The following is a 20566-nucleotide window of genomic DNA, read 5'->3' on the forward strand; positions in this document are numbered from 1 at the left end:
ACTTGGCAAAAAATGTGATAAAATTGTAACCTCTTTTGAATCCCCCCATCCTCCCCTCCCCCGCCACTTGCTTGAAGAGTTGTTATGGAGTTTTTGCCTGCAGATGGTAAGGGATGTCCCACGTAACTAATAAAAAGTGGGTGTTCTCAATCATCCAATCAGATGTTCCCATGTTCTTGTCACATTTCATGTCGTCTGATGTGTGATGGACAAAGTACTTCCCCTTTAGTTTTTTTATCTTCTGAGAAAACTTGTTTTATAAGCAATCTTCTGCAACAAGAGACGATTTTTTTTTTTTTTTTTTTTTTTTTTTTTTGTGGGAGGGTTTGTGTTTCTAAAGCTGCTCTAAGAGATATAGCCAGCTTGGTTTAGTTCAAAATGGCAGCTCTCGCATTTGATATATTTATATAACTTAATAGAAAAATTAGATTGCTGAAGTTTATTTAATTTGTAGATATAGACATATAAAAGAGACTTTTTTTGCAGAAATTAAATGAATTTAAACATTCTAAGTGGTTGTGTAAACCTTTCATATGTTTAGTGGCACCAGCTGATGTAAAAGTTTCAAGAGGTAATGGCAAAATTCAAAAGTCAATAATCTTTTTATTTGGTATATTATCCTATACATTTGTAACAACAACTGTGTTCTATTTTTGTAACCTATTGGCTATTTTTCTTTCTCTGATTTTGGTTATTACGGTAAAACAGGATACATTAAGGTACAGATTTTAAAGACAGGCTGGCCTAAAAGTGTATCACAAAAATGTCATTCACTTTTGAATACCCCAGGAATAGATTGACTGAGGCCCTTTAGGTTTTAACCATGGTCCTACCCTCTGTAGAGTTCCTGCTGTGCTTGATACATGTTAATTGTTTGCGAATTAATTTGGCTGTCTGGTGACGCAACTTGAAATCTTGTATAAACACGTGTGAACAGTGGAAGCTGTGAGAGGTTACGAATCATACTGATTGCTCTGATATTTCAAACAACAATTATTCTGGAATAGGGTTTTTTTTTTTTTTTCTTTGTGGGGTGGGGATTGGGGCTCCCCAAAACATGCTTTTTGACATGGATTGGATTTTTTTTTTTTTTCGTGTGATTTTATCAATCCTAGTTGTGAAGCCACTGAGCCTTTTCTTCCTACTTTTTACTTTCCGTTCCCATAACCATTTCTGAAACCTCATGCTTTCACTAAAAGAAACATTCAGAACAGAACTAAAACAGATCCGCAGACAAAATATGACCAATCCACATAGAAGCGATGTCTTTAATTCCCTGATGGTCTCCTGGCTCCACAAGCACTGTCACTGCATATTCAGTCGGCGGATGAGTTAGTTCACGGATCATTTGTTCTGAATGCACTCTAGGGGTGCATTCCCAGAGATTTAGATCTATCCAGAGATTTAGATCGACCTAACTCCCTGGGGGTTCACACTAAATTGCAGTCAGCCGAGCGTGCACCATAGTTAATTATCCCCATACAGCTTTTAGTAGGCGGGACAGATGCTTAAGCCGGCTAAGCCGACAGTAATCTAGTGAGACTCCCCACAGGGATAGATCAATCTAAAATCTAATGGAAATGGGGTCTAGTTCTACACAACTCCTCTGTCCTCGAAGCAATTGCCACGTTCCCCGTTTCTGTTCAGTGCATTCAATCTCTGCTTGGGTGACCCCAGCTCTTATCTTAATTAGCCAGCAATAGGGAATGTAAAAGCTAATAGATCTATGACATGCCATTATGTTTACCTAATCATGTATTGTTTTACTTGAAAGAGTATTAGAATAGATGAAAGTATAACAAGAGATTGGTCCAGATGTGCCGTGTTGATTTTGTCTTTCTGGTTGTGTTGTTTTAGCTGCCCCAAGAGCAGAATGGGTGGTATAGCATAGTTGAAAACCTTTTGGAGATGGTAAAAAACAAAATAATCTTACCCTTTAGAAAACTGAAGAATAATAGTTAATTAAATTTATTGCTTTGTACTTGCTAGAATGTAAGAAAAAATTAACATGCCATGCATTTTTCCTCTTTTTAACTTCAAATCCTGGCAATTGATTGAATTCATTGCTTATTACATTCAAAGATGTTAAAAAAATAAAGCACGACTTTTCATTTCTAGTTCTTTAAGAACTTAAATTTCTGTTATTTAACTGGATTAAATGAAGTTCTCATAACTTTCTGATATTATTAGATTATTCCATCATAAAACCTCCAAGACCCTTGATTCAAAACCACCACCTTCTTCTGTCCTTGGCCAGATCTTTTGCTATTCAAACATTTCTGAATTAAAACCCTGCTTATAGCTTTACAGTTTAATTTGATATACAAAAACCTACACTCCGCAAAGAATTTTATCAGCTATTTTTCAAAACACATTGTTATTAAACTTATTTCTTTACCAAACTGTCATTATGAGCACATACAGTACCTTTAAAGATGCCAGTTAAAAAAATTTGCTTACATTTCTGAAAATCTAACTAGTGGACCCATGGTGAACGAGTAGATATTTAAATATGGAATTTTGTCATTACTGAAGGTAAACCGTTGCCATGACAATACATTTGCAACAAGATTAAAAAAACATTTCTGAAAAAAATAAACATGTTTTTACTTGTGGTGTATGAGGACTCGTCACTTGATCACATGACTTGATTACACTAGTGACTTGATCACATGACTGACTCATTGGTCACAGTATGGTCTAGGGGCTTAGTCGAAGAACTTAAAGGTATAATAACTCTTCGTTTTGGCCAAAAAATGAATTTTCCTGGAGTAAACAACAATTTCCCCATACTTACCAATGTTTAATGAATCCATTTTTACATTTAAAGTTAGTCCCTGGTTTTTTTCTAAAAAGTTTGGTTTTTTGTTAAAATCTCTTAAGAGATTATAACAGAGCATAGCCATCAATGGAGGTCATGTGGTCTAAAGACAAGCTCTGATATCAGAATAATAGCTGTAACTGCCGTTTTTGTGGTACAACAGAAAATATTATATTTTTATGAGTTGTTCACAATGATTTTATTGTGAAATAAAGATCTCATACGAAGGGTTATTATCCCTTTAAACAATAGCTTTTAAGCCGACATCAGACAAATCCATAGAAGCCCCTCCCCCTTCCTCCTCCATCATGATTCTCATTAAATCTCAGATTTCAAAATCTAACTAAAAATAGGAAGCTGGTGCAATTGGTTCAACCATGTTAAATTATTAGCAACTTTAACAATTTAAACTATTTATAAAGTCTTTTTAATTAATTAATTAATTAATTGATTGATTGATTGATTGATTGATTGATTGATTGATTGATTGATTTTTGAGGAACATCCTGTATTATCTACCAAAATTCTTTAAATTTTACCTGTTACAAAGCAACTTTTTAAAGGCAATTTTCTTTCTAGACAGTTAACAATTTGACCTGGAAAGTTTTATTCTAGCCTTATGATGGACAAAAAATTCATCCCCCCCAAATTTTGACCATTGCTTATCCTGGCAAAAGTTTAGTATCATTGTAATATTACTTACCTGCACCATTTTCTGGTTATTTATATTTTGGGTAATGATTGTGTCTGTTTGATTTCAGCTGGATGAGTTAAATGTGAAGTCAGAGGCAGAGAAGAGAGAGATGGAAGGGAGGCATCACCTGGTGCAGGAAAAGGTGGGTAATTGCTGGTGGGTGTGTGTGAGTGTGTGTGTGTGTGTGTGTGTGTGTGTGTGTGTGTGTGTGTGTGTGTGTGTGTGTGTGTGTGTGTGTGTGAGAGAGAGAGAGAGAGAGAGAGAGAGAGAGAGAGAGAGAGAGAGAGATTATGGATGGGCGGATGGGCATGTATGTGTGCATGAATGAGAGCACACAGATATACCTGAGCAGTGTTTTATACAATTAAGGTTGAAGTCAATAGGAAGTGAAAAATATCTTGTCAATGAGAAGGAAAGTTTGGTGCAGAATTCTGGTGTGTGCAATTTATTTACTGTAATATTGTGCAGTCACTTGACAGACAAGTGCAAATTCTCATGCTTTTAGAGGAGGTCATTGATATAAATATTATTATTATTATTATTATTTTTTTTTTTGGGGGGGGGGGGGGGCTCAAGGGTCTCCCAACTCCAGGCACTGCAGCCAATTTTCATAAAGAACAGCATTTTCACTCTTCTTCATACACTGCATGATTGTAATGTTTTCTTTGTTAAATATTTGACAAATATTTTATGTCAGTGTGTTATATTGAGATCATTTTCTGTCAATTTGAGTTTGTAATCAAATACTTTGTGTGGTAAAGATAGTAGCAGTTAACAGTAGCTGTATGGCCCCAGCTGCATCTTTTGTTGTTGGACAAAAATGAAGTCATTCAGGAATTTTATTCAGAGCTGTTGGTTATTTGGTGTGCAAACATGAAATCTGTCAAAATAGTTCAGATATTGTTTTTCGTTGAGATATTTGCTCCCATCTGGATATCTTCAGTGACACCCAGATGTTATTAGCAGTCTCAACTGTTTATTTTCTGTTTGCTGCTTGCTACACTGAAAAAAAGTTATAAGGAATATTTTTCTTTTATAATTGTCACACTTTTATGTTTATTTTTGATTTCTCTTTGTCAAAACTCCTTTGTTAAAATTTTTGCTGAAATGTCAACTCACAATGTTCAGTTTGTTATAAGTCTAGGCGTGTGTTTGAAAAGAGTGACTAGTTCTCCTTCATTCGTTCATTTATATTTGTAATCACTGGCCATTGTTTTGTTTGCCTTATGTAAATAATGTCCATTTTGGCATCCAGAATGTCTTCAATTTGAGATGGACCTTAATGTGGCCATATGTCCAAAATCTTCATGTGTGTTGTGTGGTAAGCTCTTGGCTGGTTTTCAGTTTGGCACAGAGAATATCTCATTGATGTGACTCGGTTTACTTTAGGCCACACTTTTTTATTTTTATGGATGACATCCTGCGCGCGCACCGATTTTCGTCCGTTCTCAAAAAAAAAAAAAAAAATCCCCCCCCCGACCCCCCCCCCCCCCCCATCGAAGTCGGTTGTCGCAAACGTCGTTATTGAATTTGCTGGAAAATGTGCTTTCTGCGCATGCGTATTACTGCCATGTGGAAATATGGCCGCTTTGCCATCAAATTCATCTCTAGGATTACTTTCAAATTACAGGACAATTAATTATATAAAGTCATAAAGAGAATGGGCCGTCGTTTTGGATTGTTATGCCATTGATATTAAGCATGGAGATATCCACTTTTTTACAATTATGCAAAAGGCTGGCGGCGGCCAGCAATTATCGCTCGGAAAATTTCAGTGATATTCTGTCCAAAGCAACACATACCAGTTTTTTTTTGTAGTGAAAAAAAAAAGGGTCGACAGGTATTTGGTGGGCTGTAGGTCGGTCAGGCCACCCGACAGTTTGGCTGCAGCATGTGAGTCGAAGTAGACCAAATGGCATCGACCGAAATGACCTTTTAAACGATTGGTAGTATTAAGCATATCTTTGCATCATTTTTTAACATTTCTGTGTAGTGTTCATAATGCTTTAATATTCTGAGAGTACAAATAAAGACATGCTGTTTGTTTGATATTTGTTTTATTGATTGTTATACCAACAAAATGCATGAAATAACCTTAAATAGATTGGGTAATATGCAGCATGTCTATCAGGCCCGTAGCCAGCAATTTCAAAATGGGGGGGGGGGGGGGGGTTGAAAAAGTGGACCATTTTCCATAAAAACTTAATATATCTAGATCAAATTTTACCCAGAGTGGACCTTTTCCCAGCAAAAGGGGTGGTTCTTTCTAACCCCCTGGCTACGGGCCCATCTATTCATGACTTTTTTTTACCTTTCTACGAAGTATTCACAATGCTTTAATATTTTGAGAGCATGGATAAAGACATATTGTTAGTTTGATACGTGTTTCTGTGTTTCCAGCTGTGTACTGACAGCATTCCTTTACTTAAGCAGCCTTTTTTTTTTGGACTGTTTTTTTTTTTTTTCGCCCTCTCGCACCGATTTCAGGGTCCCCAGAGGATGTCATCCATAAAAATAAAAAAGTGTGGCCTTAGGCTGCTAAAATTAAAAAAGACAACTACAAATACAGAGTTGACTTTGAGACATTAGTATCAGAGTACTTTGTAATTACTAAACAATTATCCATAATAAATGTAGTTGGCATGCCTGCATGTATATTGACAACACCGAGGGTAAAATCCATTGTCAAGAAAAATACTATTTGTCCCTGGGTCTTAATTAAAAAAAAAAAAACATAACTAAGAAGGGGTTTTTCAGATTTTTCTGAAAGCAATTTATTCATCTAAACCCCCAAGCAGTCTTTTCTCTGAAGGATTTTAGTTGTTTTATGAAAAATAACCCTGGAGAACATTTTAATGCATTTCAACCGATGAAAAAAGTTAAAGATGGTATATGACTTACTGTGGCATATGGGTTGCTAGATGGGCTTAAGACCTTCATTAAAAAATTGGTCAAAATGTTTAGACCAAAATTATAGTCCATTTTGAGCCAAGATAAATAAAAAGTAATAGACAAGGATGTATTGTTATTTTGGCTAACTTGTTTATTCATTCATTCATGATTTTTGAATATATATATATATATTTTTTTCAAATTAATTTATTTATTCGTTTTTCATTTATTCATTTCTTCTTACTGTAGAGCTACAGTCAAGTTTTTTGACTATGTGTGATTGCAGAACATAGTGGCCACAGTTTAGCTGTTATAGTAATCTGGGGAGCAACATTATCACTGGCCTCGTGGGTGTAATGTCATGGCGTTGGTAGCTTAACAGATGTGTCACATTCTTGCTATGTGCCTGTGTTCACAAGAAACCCACAGAAGCGTATACCCATACCCCCCCTTCCATTCCCCCTTGATATCTGGCTATAAATATAATTTTTAATTGTTGATATAAATTGAATCAACAAATACACCAATTATGAAAGCTGACCAAAATAAATAGTAGTAGTATTTTGTCCACACTGAGACTTGTTTTTTTGTTAAATTATTTGGATTTTATTAACTTAGATGCAAAAAAAAAAAAAAAAAAAAAAAAATATATATATATATATATATATATATATATATATATATATATATATATATATATATATATATATATATATATATATATATATATATATATATAATAGATAAACTTTTAATTGTATATTTAAATAGATATGTGGCTGTGTTCACAAGAAACCCACAGAAGCGTATACCCATACCCCCCCTTCCATTCCCCCTTGATATCTGGCTATAAATATAATTTTTAATTGTTGATATAAATTGAATCAACAAATACACCAATTATGAAAGCTGACCAAAATAAATCTATAGTAGTAGTATTTTGTCCACACTGAGACTTGTTTTTTTGTTAAATTATTTGGATTTTATTATATCTTAGATGCAAAAAAAAAAAAAAAAAAATATATATATATATATATATATATATATATATATATATATATATATATATATATATATATATTAGATAAACTTTTAATTGTATATTTAAATAGATATAATAGAAAAATGAAAATAAAGTTAAATAATGAAAAATAGATGAGAAGAATACCTCACTAAACCTCTGTTGAAAGATAGACAAATGTTTAGTTGTATAAATAAAGAAAATACGAAAAATAGAAGTGAAATAAATTAACAATAGATGAATTAATACCTCATTAAACCTCTCTTGGAAGATATTCTGGGCCCCATATTTTTCCCTCCACACACTGCCTCGACATCTAGAGCCCAGTTGGTAACATTTGACTGTGTTGATGTGGAACAGGTTTTTCTTTAATCAGTTTAACAAGAAGTAATTTCATGCAACTGCATGTGCTTGGCACAAGGTATGCATTAAGGTTTAAGGTCTTGAAATTAAGTTTATAGTAGCAAAAGGGTTTGCGCACTGAGAGAGAAGTAGGGCATACAGTAAAGAAAAAAAGATGAACGTGATAAAAACGTAGTATTCAGTTTATTATAAATTAACCACACCCAAACAAATGCTTGCTAAAAACAGCACTGGTTGTTTATAAAAGTCTACAATCTCATACAGCAAGAATAAGCTAGATACGGTAAATGTTCTAAAGTTTATTACAACCAGAAAAACACTAAAAAATGCGATATTGTCATTTGTTTCTATACAATAACTGTATGTTGAATTTTGTCAGTCCTTAACTTTGTCTACTACTCCTTAAAAAGTTTGTACAAATTCTTACAGAAAGGACATTTTAATCATATTGTGAAGTTTACTTTTTATACAGAAAAATGTGTCACTGAATAATATATCAATTTATCTCTGATTATTAAATATGTAGTGATTGGTGTAGTAAATGCATTTGCCATATACCTAAGAAAATATGCATTTATGCAGATCAAACTATTTACTGTTCGTTCTTCTGTGAAAGGAGTACACTTCACACACATTGATAAAAGACAGCATATCGTCTAAATATCCTACCTGGTGTACATGATACAACTTTGACAAGAGGGAAATGATAAAAGTACTAGTCTTCTTAGTCCAACAAATATGCTCAGAATGAAAGGCATTTATAATTAGTTACTAAGCATTAGTCAATCTAGATAAAAGACTCAGTCTGATTTGAAGGCTGTTAGCCTAGTAGATAAAAGACTCGGTCTGATTGGAGGGCTATCACCCTGAATTGCTGGATCCGCCCCTGGTTGCATAGCATACTATAGGACCTGATACTAACAAACATTACATCATATCTCACTCACACAGTGCCATATGTTTCTAGTGCAATCTGAAAGGTGGAAATCATCTATTGCACATCTAACACACTTCACACCTAACGCATTATCACAGACAAACTAATGTGTTTTTCTACTATCTGTTAATCATGAATAATGGGCTAGCCTGTATATGGTAATTGCTCATTAAATCCGAATAAAATCTATTTTGTTATTTCTGCTTATATAGTTTGTAATTACTTGAAGTAGTTGATTCACTGTTTCTGACAGGTCTGTTGATTTCTTGTCAGAGAGTAAATTTTTATGAGTAACCGAAACTGATAAATCTTTCAAAAAATAAAATATTGGAAAAAGTATGCTGTTTAAAAAAAATTGAATAATTACCATACACTTACATTTCAGTAAGGAATTATTAGATCCCACAATAATTACAAAGGACACTAATTACACCTGTTGTTTTTTGCACATGATTGGGCTGCTGAGAGTATGTCAGTTCTTAATAAACAAACAAATAAATAAATAAATAAATAAATAAATAAATAAATAAATAAATAAGAAAGATGCAAACAAAACTACCAGCTCACTACTGAGTACTCCCAGCACAATATTTTGTTGATTTTTAAGGATTTGATTTGAAATACCTGAGAACTGAGCTGGGTTCAGGTTCAACATTAGCCTTACAGGGACAATGTTACCATTGCTATTCACTGGAAAGGGAAAGCCTCAAAAGTTGTATTTGATAGTCAGAAAATAACATAATTGTCAAATTGAGTAATTTCTTTCCTTTACAAAGAAAAGAAAAAAATTCTGCCTGTCAGTATAGTTCAAATATTTGTATGAATATGGTTTTTGTATCACCATTATAAACAGCTGTACAAGATGTTTTATAGGCGATATGGTAGTTCATATTGCAAACATAATACAGATCTACAGATGAGGTACAGTTTATATTACACTGTCGGCTCTACCTTCACTAATGCTACCATTCTGATTTCTTATCTATTGTATTTTCAGTTCTCTCTTTACTGGTCTCCGTCTTTTTACTCACCAGGTTATAAGGATACTGTGGATAACTCTTGGTGTTATTAAGTCCAATAGGAATTTCATCCGTATGTGTCCTTGATTGTGATTGGACAATGGGGTCAATCTGAGCCAAGTCTAATTCGCTCAGCTGATTTAGTTGGGCTCCTTTGAATTTCAGCGGGAGAGCACACTTGATTTCCCAGCGCATGTAGACGTTGAGGCCAGGCGTGTACATCCAGCGTCGCATCCAAACTATGTCGCTGTCACAGTACCATGGGTTTCCTGTGAGTGTGATGCTCCGTAATTTGGGGAGGTAGTCTGGAAAGTGGACAGGCAGTCGGGATAGGCCCGCGTTCATTAAGTTTAGGTCTGTTAGAGTATTGAAATAGCCTGCATTCAGGTCCCAAGATAACATTTTCGCCACAATGAGAGGACTGCCAGTTAAATCGAGAAAACGCAATGATTTCATATCCTTGAACAAGCCTGAAGGAACGTAATCCAGTTTGTCCAGGTTTCTGATCTTTAGCATAATGAGACCGGAAAGTTCATCCAGTGCCATGGGGTCTAGAACGAGGGTGGGGTTGTCTGAGAGATCCAGGGACTGTAGTCGCGACATCCCTGCAAATGCACGCACTTCGATTTGAGCGATACTGTTCTTCTCCAGGTCCAAGTTGCGTAGATTTACGAGCCCCTTAAATGTGCGTTTGGTTATTTTTTTGATACGATTCTTCTGAAGGTATAGTGATGAGAGGGACCAGTGATGACGGAAAATATTTTCTGGAATATTGTAGATATTGTTTTCCTCCAAATGCAGAATTCGTAGGCGGCTTGGAATACGTTTTGGGAGCAGAGAAAGGTAATTTTTATTCAACCACAGTTCCTGAAGTTGACGCATATGGCGGAAGGCTTCATTGTGAATATACTCCAGTGAATTGTTTGCCAAATTGAGTTTACTCAGTCGTGTATTTTGACGAAAATCATTTGCACTAATGTACCTTATATTGTTGTGCCCCATGCGAATATCTTGTAGTGATTTAGGTAGTCCCTCTACAACCTGCCCAAGTTGACAGAATTCTAAGTCAATCAGGGACAACTTGCTGCTATCAAATTTCAGGCTCATTAAATCAGTGAGGGGATTGTTATTGAGTTTAAGGTACCGTAACCTCCGCAGGTTGCGAAAGGCATTGGAATCAATGGCGGAGATGTCATTATGGCTGAGGTCAAGGTACCGCAACCTGATGTTCTCTATGAAAGTTTTCTCGGTGATAGTTTGTAGGTTGTTGTATTTCAAGTTAAGTATTGTGATCCTCCTGAGTCCTCTAAATAGGCCCTCTACATCTACAAGAGCGTTGTTGGCCAGCGTAATAGCCTGAAGACTCCGTGCTCCACGGAACATGCCCCTCGGCAACTTCTCTAGCTTGTTCTTGCTTAGATCCATACCTGCAAGGTTTCTGAAGTTTGCAAAAATCCCGTCCTCGATGGAAGAGATACGGTTGCTTGCAAGCATGAGGGTCTGCAGACGAGTCAGGTGTGCCAGTGACGCACGCGTCAGGTTTGTTATTAAGTTATTGTGGGCATCGAGGTGTGTCAGTGTTGGCAAGAAATCGTCCGGGATTTCCTTCAGGTACATGCCATTGCAGTAGGCTCTGTTTGCCATGCAGGGGCATTTTCTAGAGCAAAGCCCACTGACCTTATTAAGATTCCAGGCCAAGCCTAATAAAACAATTAAAAGCCAATAAAAACTTGACCCCTTCATACTGATGTTTACATAATATGACTCCTCTCCCACAATATTTGCTGTTGTTTTTTTTTCTCTCCTTCAATTACTCAGCTGACTGAGAAGAACTTTGTCTCAGTTGTTGTCGCTGTCTAATTTTTTCCCTTGTCCTTGCGTTCCTCCGGCTCTGAATATTCTGTGTGTATTATTAACCTAATCCTCTCTCATTGTTACAACTTAGTGCTCGTTCCATTATGTGAAATTTCAAAGCAGGGCTGTAATTTCCTTTCAATGGTGGTTGTAAACTAGTCTCTTTTCCCTCCAGCTAATATATTTAGAACCTGTAACAGTAGTATGGGGGGTAATATTAGTCAGTGTGCAAGCAGTTTAGTACTCAAATTTGGTGACCCTGAAAAAATTTCTAATCACAAATGGTATAGCGATATATAGCGCCTGTTTAGATTTTTCTCCCTTTTTCCTTTTTTTGTTTTTACTGATTTTGTTTGGTTAATCCATTGACTTTTGAAAAACAGTTAAATGTTTTCTATCCACAGATTTTGTGGTTTGTGGTTTTCTCCCCCTCTGTGTTGAAAAATGTGAAAAACCTTTCTTTGATGTTAGAGATTATGAACTTTTTTCCCTGTGGTTATACCAGTACTGCTCTCGCAACTGACGTTTAAAGTGTGTGTATGGTGAATTTTACAACAAGCGTGTCACTGAGTTCAAAGCAAACTCCTTTTACTTCAAATTAACCTAAACCCTTTTATTACAGGCATACCATTCATGTAAAAAATTACAATAAATCTCAACCATACCTGCTAGTTCACGTTTGTCACTGAAAACTGCTAGACGGCTTGCCTTGTGGTCTAAACTTGAATAAGAAAGAGGTTGTATGTCCCTTGCTGGGAAGCTGATTGCACTGTCACAGGCAACTGTCTTTGTTATAGCAACATTAGTATGGGTGCTCTGTCTAGGGTGGGATCAGGTAGCTCAGCAGTAATCTTGAATAGCTGATTAATCCTCTCCCATGCTTTAAATAAAGGTGTATGGTTCTAGGTTCTTTGTCTTATAAAGAGAGAAAAAGTGAGTAAGAGAACGATGTTGAGGGTCTATTCTTTGGCTGCAGTTCTGTTCCCCTCTTCCACCCAGGCCCTCTCAAAATGTCATTCAGGTTTCTGAGACGTCTGAACTTTAATAGAAGGGATCTGTATTAAACCACTCTCTCCTGTCTAGGTAACGTTCCCTGCTGGGTAGAAGCCAGAAAAGCGTGAAGTCTGTAATTTTTTGTTGCTTTTTTTGTTGTAAAATTACCTCACAGTCTGCAAATCTACATAAAGTGTTTTTGTAATCATAGGATGGATCTCTGCCAGATAAAAGTTTCAGTTACAGTTGTTTTTTTTATCATAAAGTTAATCCACATGACATTGTTTTAATGTTCTCCCAAATTCATAGCAAATAGCTTAATCCAACTGTGAAAGATCAAACATGTTTATTTTTTTGTCCTCTATTTTTTTTCTTTTTTGATGATGGAAGTGGTCCTCACTGTGCCTGCAATTGTTTATCCGTCTGCTTTAATCCCACAAGAAAAGGTTGTCCCAGTGACATCACACCCAAGTCTTTTCTAATCCAGTTATCCAAATATCCAATTATCAAGTTAAATATTCCACAGAAAATGTTTTTTTGAGTTCCAAATTCCATGTAGCATAAAACCACATCAAAGTTCATACAATATTCTAGTCCTGTGTTTTTCCTCAATGAGTTAATTCCCTATACAATTACCATTCACTCTGTATCACTAAGGAAGGGTCACCTGCACCCATTGCTGTCTCTTGCCTGGTCAGTTGTTTGGTCAGAAATTAACTGACCACTCTGTTTATTGGCCACTACCAGTAGCCTGACCGCTCACCTTTCCCCAGCTGAAGTGCCCTGTGTACTGATCTCTGTAGAGAGTGTGCTCTAACTCTAATACCAACCTGTATATTAGGAGTGGGTGGGACCCGCATGTGATTGACAGTTCATGCCCACATGTTGCATGCTAACTTATGGGCGGAGCCTAATGTGAATGTCACTTGGGGTTTTATGTTGCATTGTGATTTGCAGTATTTACACATTGTGGGAGGGGCTGTAGATAACTGGCAGGGAGGAGAGTGTCTAGCAGTACTGTGATTTCATTCTAGGGTATGTTTACTGGTCCTTATTTTCAATCAGATGTTAAAAGCCATATGGGGAAGGGTTATCAATAGTCCCACTAGGATAATGACAGCAAATGCAGTTGGGAAAGAAACATGCAGATACTGATTGCTTCGTAAACCTGTTTAATCTCACCAGTGACTCTTTTAATTATGGAAAAGGCCACAGCTTGATCTGTCTAAAACTGATAGTTAGCAGGGAGTTTGGAGTCTGAAAATTTTAATAAAAAACACAAACCCTTGACAGGTCTTGTCAATCAGTCTGCGGGTAGCAATAGGTGTGATTGACAAGAATGCCTCATGACCATCCTCCCCCCCCCCCCCCCCCCCCCCCCCCCATATCAAAATAATCTGACCTTACTGATCAGAAAAGGTTTACAGAACTTACAGTTCATTTTTACAATACAGGCATATAGCTGCCAAGTCAATGTAATGGCATTTAAGGAGGGGGGAGGGGGGCTATCAAACTACCGCAGATTTTCTCCATCTACCTAAATAACGAAGTACATTCCTATTTTACTGATGAATGATTCTGTTAACGTATTATGGTCTGAAACTTATGAAAATCACAGTGGCGTATCAGTGTTGATAACATGTGCTTGAATAATTGACTGCATTAATAAAGCTTAAGTTGAAGTTTGATTCAGCTAGTTGAATGCCATGAGGATATCAACTTCACGGGTATTGTCACTACTGAAAATTTGAACACATTTGTTTACTTAAGTCATTGATTTAGGGACCATTCCCAGACCCTATCGTACTAACTGTGGATCGATCTATCTCCAAGAGAATTCCCACTAAATTGCAAGCAGCTTAAGCGGCTTAGATGTCTGACACGCCTACTGAAGCTGCAAGGGGGTAATTAATTATGGTTTGCAGCTTCAGTAGGCATGCCAGACATCTAAGCTGCTTAAGCTAAAAGCAATTTAGTGAGAAACCCCTTGGAGATGGATCGATCCCACTAGATCGATCTAAGTATGGGAACCCAGTCTTAGTGCATCTTTTGACAGGTTTTAAGTTGACTTGAAATTTGCTGTATGCAAATTGTCCCTTTCAAATTTTGATTGCTTTTACTTATCTCAGCATGATGTAATGTTATCGACATACTCTGTAATGTGTTGAAGGTTTGAATGGTTATGTAATCGTATCTGTCTTCCATTATCAGGCAGACTTTGGGGGGGGGAACTTATTTACTTTTCACAATACAATTCCTTCATCAATATCACACTCGTATGTCAGAGTAATCAAGGCTGTGGATAATTGCAGAAAGTTAAGAAGTCCTCTTAATTTTTTTTTGTTGTTATCATCTTTTTGAAATATGTACTGGTATGCAGCCCCGTTTTCGATTTATATGATGTTATCATCCCCACTGAACAATGTAGAGAAAGAAATCTACTCCTTCACATTGAAACCTTGAGCTAACAACATTTTAAAGTCCTTGTAAACCAAGTGGAAGATTTTAATGGAGCTGATTTTGACCTAATTGTGGTTGCGTTTTTTTTTTTTTTTTTTTTTTTTTCCTTTCTTAAACTTTTGTCATTGTTGTGCTGGGCTACATTATGTGAGCCATGATTTATAAGCCCCAGGGTCCCTTTCGTAACTGTAGCATGGAAAATTGTCAAAATTGTCTGTTATAGTTTTGTTATCGTTGTTGCCACAATATATTAACCGTTTCCTAAGCCAATGGGCCAGTTTTGTAACCATGCATGCCTCATAAAGGATGAGTGAGGTTTGTGACTTGGAGACGCTACCAGTTTTATAACTCTAACCTCACTGAATTAAAGACTACTTTTTATGAATTTGAATGCAATTTCATTGTCATCATCATCATCATCATTCCTCTTCATCCCGTGTGGGACATAAGGCCACACAATTTCATTGTCATCATCATCATCATTCCTCTTCATCCCGTGTGGGACATAAGGCCACACAATTTCATTGTCATCATCATCATCATCATTCCTCTTCATCCCGTGTGGGACATAGGGCCACACAATTTCATTGTACAATTGCAAAATACTAGCTATGAAAGTTGTATTATTAACTGCAATCAATTTGTGAGGTCTTGGCCAGCTTTAATCAAGGTTCCTCGCCGTTTACAGGTTTTTTTTTCTCAACTGCAAACTATTTTCAATATGGCAGAAGAATCAAGGAGCTGTACGTTAGAACTTTTAGTGTTTCCAAGTCAGAAAAAATTATATTTTCTTTTCTTTTTTCATCAGTAATGAAAAAAAAATTATTCTTGATGTCCACATCAATGAGCTTTAAAATGGCTAGGGTATCATGAACAGAATTTGAGGGGGGGAAAGGATATTAGTTGCCAAGATCACTCAATGCTTGGACTACAAATTTGTTTTGAAACTAACATTCTTGAAGAAAAAGGGTATTGTAGCCTGCTATTTGGGCATAACTGTGGTTTTGGTGAGTTGTCAACATTTCATGGTTTTGTGTTGTAACTGTTTTGGAGAGTCATAACATTGTGAGCAACGATCTTAGCCCTCTGGGACGGTTTTATAACTAGCCGGAAAACTGGTGAAATTTTGTAGATCCAAAATATGGCCCACTTTTTTCATTATCATGCCTGGCCACACTATGTGAGTTATGACTTTATAAAGGGCTATGGGCCACTATAATTTTGTAACAAGCCTGGAAAATGGTCTAATTTTTAAGACCAACAGTGTAGTATATTTCAATTCAGTTCTTTTTTGTTATGCCACATTATGTATTCGTGTAACGCTGTGCCAGTTTCGTAACTAGCCAGAAAAATTGGCAAAAACCTTCAGCCAGACCAAAAATTTGGCCAACTCACATTATGCGAGATATGGTCTAAGCCATTGTGCCAGTTTCGCAACCATGTTTCGTAAGCAAATATTAATAATTTGACTTGGATGCATGGCCAGTAAGTCTCATAACTCTCGACCGGAAATCGGTCAATTTTTTTTTTAATGGCCTATTTCAGATGTGTATTAGGTCTCAGAAATAACATTGGGCTGGGCCATGGCATTCTAGTTATAAAAAAGCATAGTATTTCATTTAATTAATTAAATGGACTTTCACGTATTTATTTTGGGGGGAAAGTGAATTAAATTCAAGGGGTTTAAAGTTTAAAACCAGTGTAAAGCCATAGTTTTTCATTATTATTAATTTTTTAAGAAACTGCTCCCTGCATGACCTCGTAGGATTGGCAATCCAGCTCTTTATTATCTTATTTCTGATTATTATTTTATATTTTTTAAATATTTTTTAGGGCGAAATATCGATTTCACTACATAGTGCATCAAAGCATTGTAATAAGCATCTTGCAATAATAACCGCACAGGAAGAATCCAACATTTCCATTATAATCCTACCTCAAGTGAGGGGCAGTAGGGTGAAGTGGTGGCCTATTCTTACATAATGATCATTGGTTGTGTACTTAAAGTGTTAAATGGGAAATTAAGTGTGTGCGTGCCAGAAGAGAATACAAGTTCTGCAAGGGCTTAATAAGGCATGCTACGGCATAAGAGAGTTACATATTTACAGTTTAAAGGGGTCAAGAGTAAAGGACTGGGGACATCCTTTTCCTTCACCCTGTAAGTTTAGGTGCAGTCGGCATTACGCCACAGCCAAATAATGGTGATGACTCAATCTTTTCAGTGGGGAAAATTATGAGTTATATAGCTGTATTTTTTGAAAGTCATAAACCCTTGAAATAAGATCATTCCTATTGAGTGGTAGCAACAAAAATGAAAGGCAGGCTACCTCAAAGTTTTCTTCTATACAGCAAAAGTACCACAGTTACTACACAGAAATAGATTTATAATGATTCTAAAATTATGTATCTGAAATATTAAATTAATATTTTTACCTATTGAAAAGAACAAGTTATTACCATATTCCAAATTACTCTTTAATCTGTGGGGAACTAAAGTGATGAATAATTGAGATTAAGACAAATGAAAATGTGTATGATAAAAAAAGAACATCTCTTATAAAGAGGTAGCTAATGGGCTTTTATTATCACTATTTCACAGGAGACAATAAAAAATGTAATTGATGAACCTAATAGGAAATGTATATGGGCGCGTTCACAATGAAACTCTCATTCTACTAGATTGATCCAATTCAGCTTAAGCGGCTTAGTGAGTCTCTTCACAGTAAAACCTATGTGTGTTCTCAGAACAAATATTGTTTTAGAGTGGACCTCTTCCCAGTCAAGAGGGTGGTTCATTTAAACCCCCTCCCCGCCCCAACAGCCCATCCCTATTCCCCCTCCACCCCTACCCCCACCCCCACCACCATAGACCTGAAGTAGGTACATAGAGAGCCCACTATGCTGACACCTCCAAAACCAGTGGGAAATCAATTACATTGTGTGGTTTATCACCCAAATCTAAAAAATGTACAAGATAAGGGCAGTGCCCAACATTGTTTTAATTAAAATTAAAGTGGCATGAAGATTAAGTAGCAGTTTAATTGGGTTTGGTTGCATTCATATAAAACTTCTAAGAATATCTCAGGAATGGGTTTTAGGCACACCCCAGGAAGTAGACAGCTTGATTGCAATCAATTCATTGGTCAGCTTTAAGAAACAAAATACCCATCACTAGCAATTATAGTCATGTTAGCGTCTTCTGTTTCTCAGTCCCCATGCCCAATTTAGCTAAATGTCTATGTATGTTATATAAACATATACATGTACGTATGAAAAAACTAATAGTGTACAGAGTCTGTAAAATGCAATTTGTAAGCATTTTAGTGGGCAATACAGTATAATTATTATCATAACATTGGGGGATAACATTTTATAACAAATAAACAGAGTTTTGTAAGGAGCCCATTCAAGAACAACTTAAGCCATTATTACATGTCTCAGGTTTCAATGTTAAATTCCTAGTACTCGTTGTATAAAGTGTGTGGAGGCTTTCAGGTCATTCCATAAATAGGGCTGGAGTTGGGTTAGTGATGCACACATTTTGTGTGATATATATGTAACTGTTTTATATCAATTCTTAATTACTGCTGATTTTTTTCCATGGGGGTGGGGGGGGGGGGGGGAGTGCTGTGGTATCAAGCAGAGACAATTATGAGACAGCTCAGAATGTTGCAAATATTTCAAACTGATGCAGATGTTTACTTTTTCTTGTGGAGGGACTCCTTCTAATCTAAATTATAATAAATTAAAATACGTCAGTATAAAAAATGATTGTTGGGTCATATAAACCTTTTGTAAAAATGTGCTAATATTTATTATTATTATTATTATTATTATTATTATAACACCTGAAGTTTAGTGTGCCTAACAGTTGACTTGGTTATTGCTAATAAATGAGCCAGAATGAAAGCAGAAAGTTAATTAAGTAGAAGTCAGATAGTAAGGCATGCTCACTGATAAACAGGGTGTGATAAGATTAAAGTTTAACAATAGCAGAAATAGATTAAATTGGATTTCTGGGGTATAACTGGATGTTGGCCTTTAGAAAGATATTACGTTATGCCTGGAAAAACAGAACTGTTTAAAAATTTTTGTGAGAATATGATTTGATGGATAAAATTATGGTTTAATAAGTGACAATTTGGAACAACTGTGATCAAAGGATGAAGTCTGTTACAGTAGGGAAAGATGAACTGAAAAATCCTAGAGTTATGAAGTTATTGGTGAGTTATTAGATGTCAGTCTTTTTTTAGATGCACTCGACCAAAAAAGTTTGGAAACATGAAATTTGCAATAAGTAAAAAACTGTGTTATTTAGTGGGGAAAATCTTCAATGTATATAAAAGAGTAACAAATGGTGAGAGCGTTATCCATCAATATTTGGTTAAAATATTTACCTCAGCTCATATGGTTATTTTATAATTATTAAAAGTACAATTAAAAACTACAGTTAGAACTACAACTACAATAAAAACTACAATAGATCTTGAATCAGGCCTTTTAGAAAGAGTTTTTTAAATAACCACTTTTTTCGGCTGAAAAAATTGTTGCTCGGAATCAAAATTTGGTCTTGGTTCTCCACCATTTTTCAAGTCAACTGAATGGCTAAAAAGGTCTTCCTCTTCAGAAAAACCACTCCCCCCCCCTCTTTGAAATCCCTTGCTACAGGCCTGCGTCTGGGTTGAAATAGCCTTATATTTTCTGTTGCATACAGGAAATTAATGTGGAAAAACAAACATGTCGATTTAACAATTTGATGTGCAGCACGCCCAGAGGCAGATACAACTTAGTATCCATGTGTATTTACTCAAATCAGCATGTAAGAAACACAAGTTATTTCCTCATTTAACTGAAGGCCTTGGATCTGAAATTCTCCTCCCTGTGAGTTGTTTGAATAAATAACACATCTGTAACATTAATATAGCAGTTAAATCCACAACTTTTATAAGCCCTGCTTGCATACAAGAGTTAGGGCGCGTTCACACTTGACTTTTGGGGATTGCTCACAAACGGATGATAATTTGAAGGTTATCAGGTGCAAATGAGGTATTTTTAATCCAAAACAGCAAAAGTTGATTGCTTGATTACATGCTGTGCATGACCATGCTAGTTGGTCAAGACTTTTATGTCAAAGGGCTTTGTAAGTAAGCTGGATTTGGAAGCGAAGTATATAACTGAACGTAAACAGGTCTTGGGAATGTTTTGAGGGTTTTAATATCACAACAAAGAGCACTTGCATCACTTTGTGCGGGCTGTTTACTGAGGAAGGAGTTATGAAGTACTTCCTATTCAGACCAATGTAGCACTTCTAAAGTGGTGTGTTTTTCTTCCTCAGAGGTAAATTGCTCCTTGGTGTTCTGCACTTTACGGCAGTGTTTGGCTTCTTTAAGCTGATCAAAAGGACCGCTGGCCCGGGTCGTTAGCCTCTTGACCTGCGGTTACAGCCCTCTGTGATGTCCGACAAATCAAAAGTGTGTACAGAGATGTGCCCCGCGACTATATCAAAGCTGGC

At 36.1% G+C, this 20566-nt stretch overlaps 2 protein-coding genes across 4 annotated transcripts in view; one reads left to right on the forward strand and one right to left on the reverse strand.

Annotated features, from left to right (window-relative positions):
- Positions 1–20566, forward strand: part of LOC106174817 (arf-GAP with coiled-coil, ANK repeat and PH domain-containing protein 2) — a 77090-nt gene that overhangs the window by 26541 nt on the left and 29983 nt on the right. For all 3 annotated transcript variants that reach the window (XM_086995015.1, XM_086995017.1, XM_086995016.1), the window contains one exon: positions 3583–3657. In XM_086995015.1, coding sequence (XP_086851141.1) covers positions 3583–3657 — 75 coding nt within the window. The remainder of the gene's footprint in view (positions 1–3582; positions 3658–20566) is intronic.
- LOC106174892 (uncharacterized) lies at positions 7960–13410 on the reverse strand. Its single transcript, XM_013556657.2, has 2 exons — positions 12267–13410; positions 7960–11792 (listed from the first exon to the last, which is right to left on the reverse strand). The coding sequence occupies exon 2, from the start codon at positions 11488–11490 to the stop codon at positions 9691–9693; it is 1800 nt and encodes a 599-aa protein (XP_013412111.2). The 5' UTR covers positions 11491–11792; positions 12267–13410; the 3' UTR covers positions 7960–9690.

This window comes from Lingula anatina, chromosome 9, assembly GCF_051362555.1.
Source record: "Lingula anatina isolate TDL-2025a chromosome 9, LinAna3.0, whole genome shotgun sequence".
Lineage (NCBI taxonomy): Eukaryota > Metazoa > Brachiopoda > Lingulata > Lingulida > Lingulidae > Lingula > Lingula anatina.

What these genes read in the sequence shown, in the direction of transcription:
- LOC106174892 (XM_013556657.2), bottom strand. Translation starts at nt 11,490, where the DNA reads ATGAAGGGGTCAAGTTTTTATTGGCTTTTAATTGTTTTATTAGGCTTG.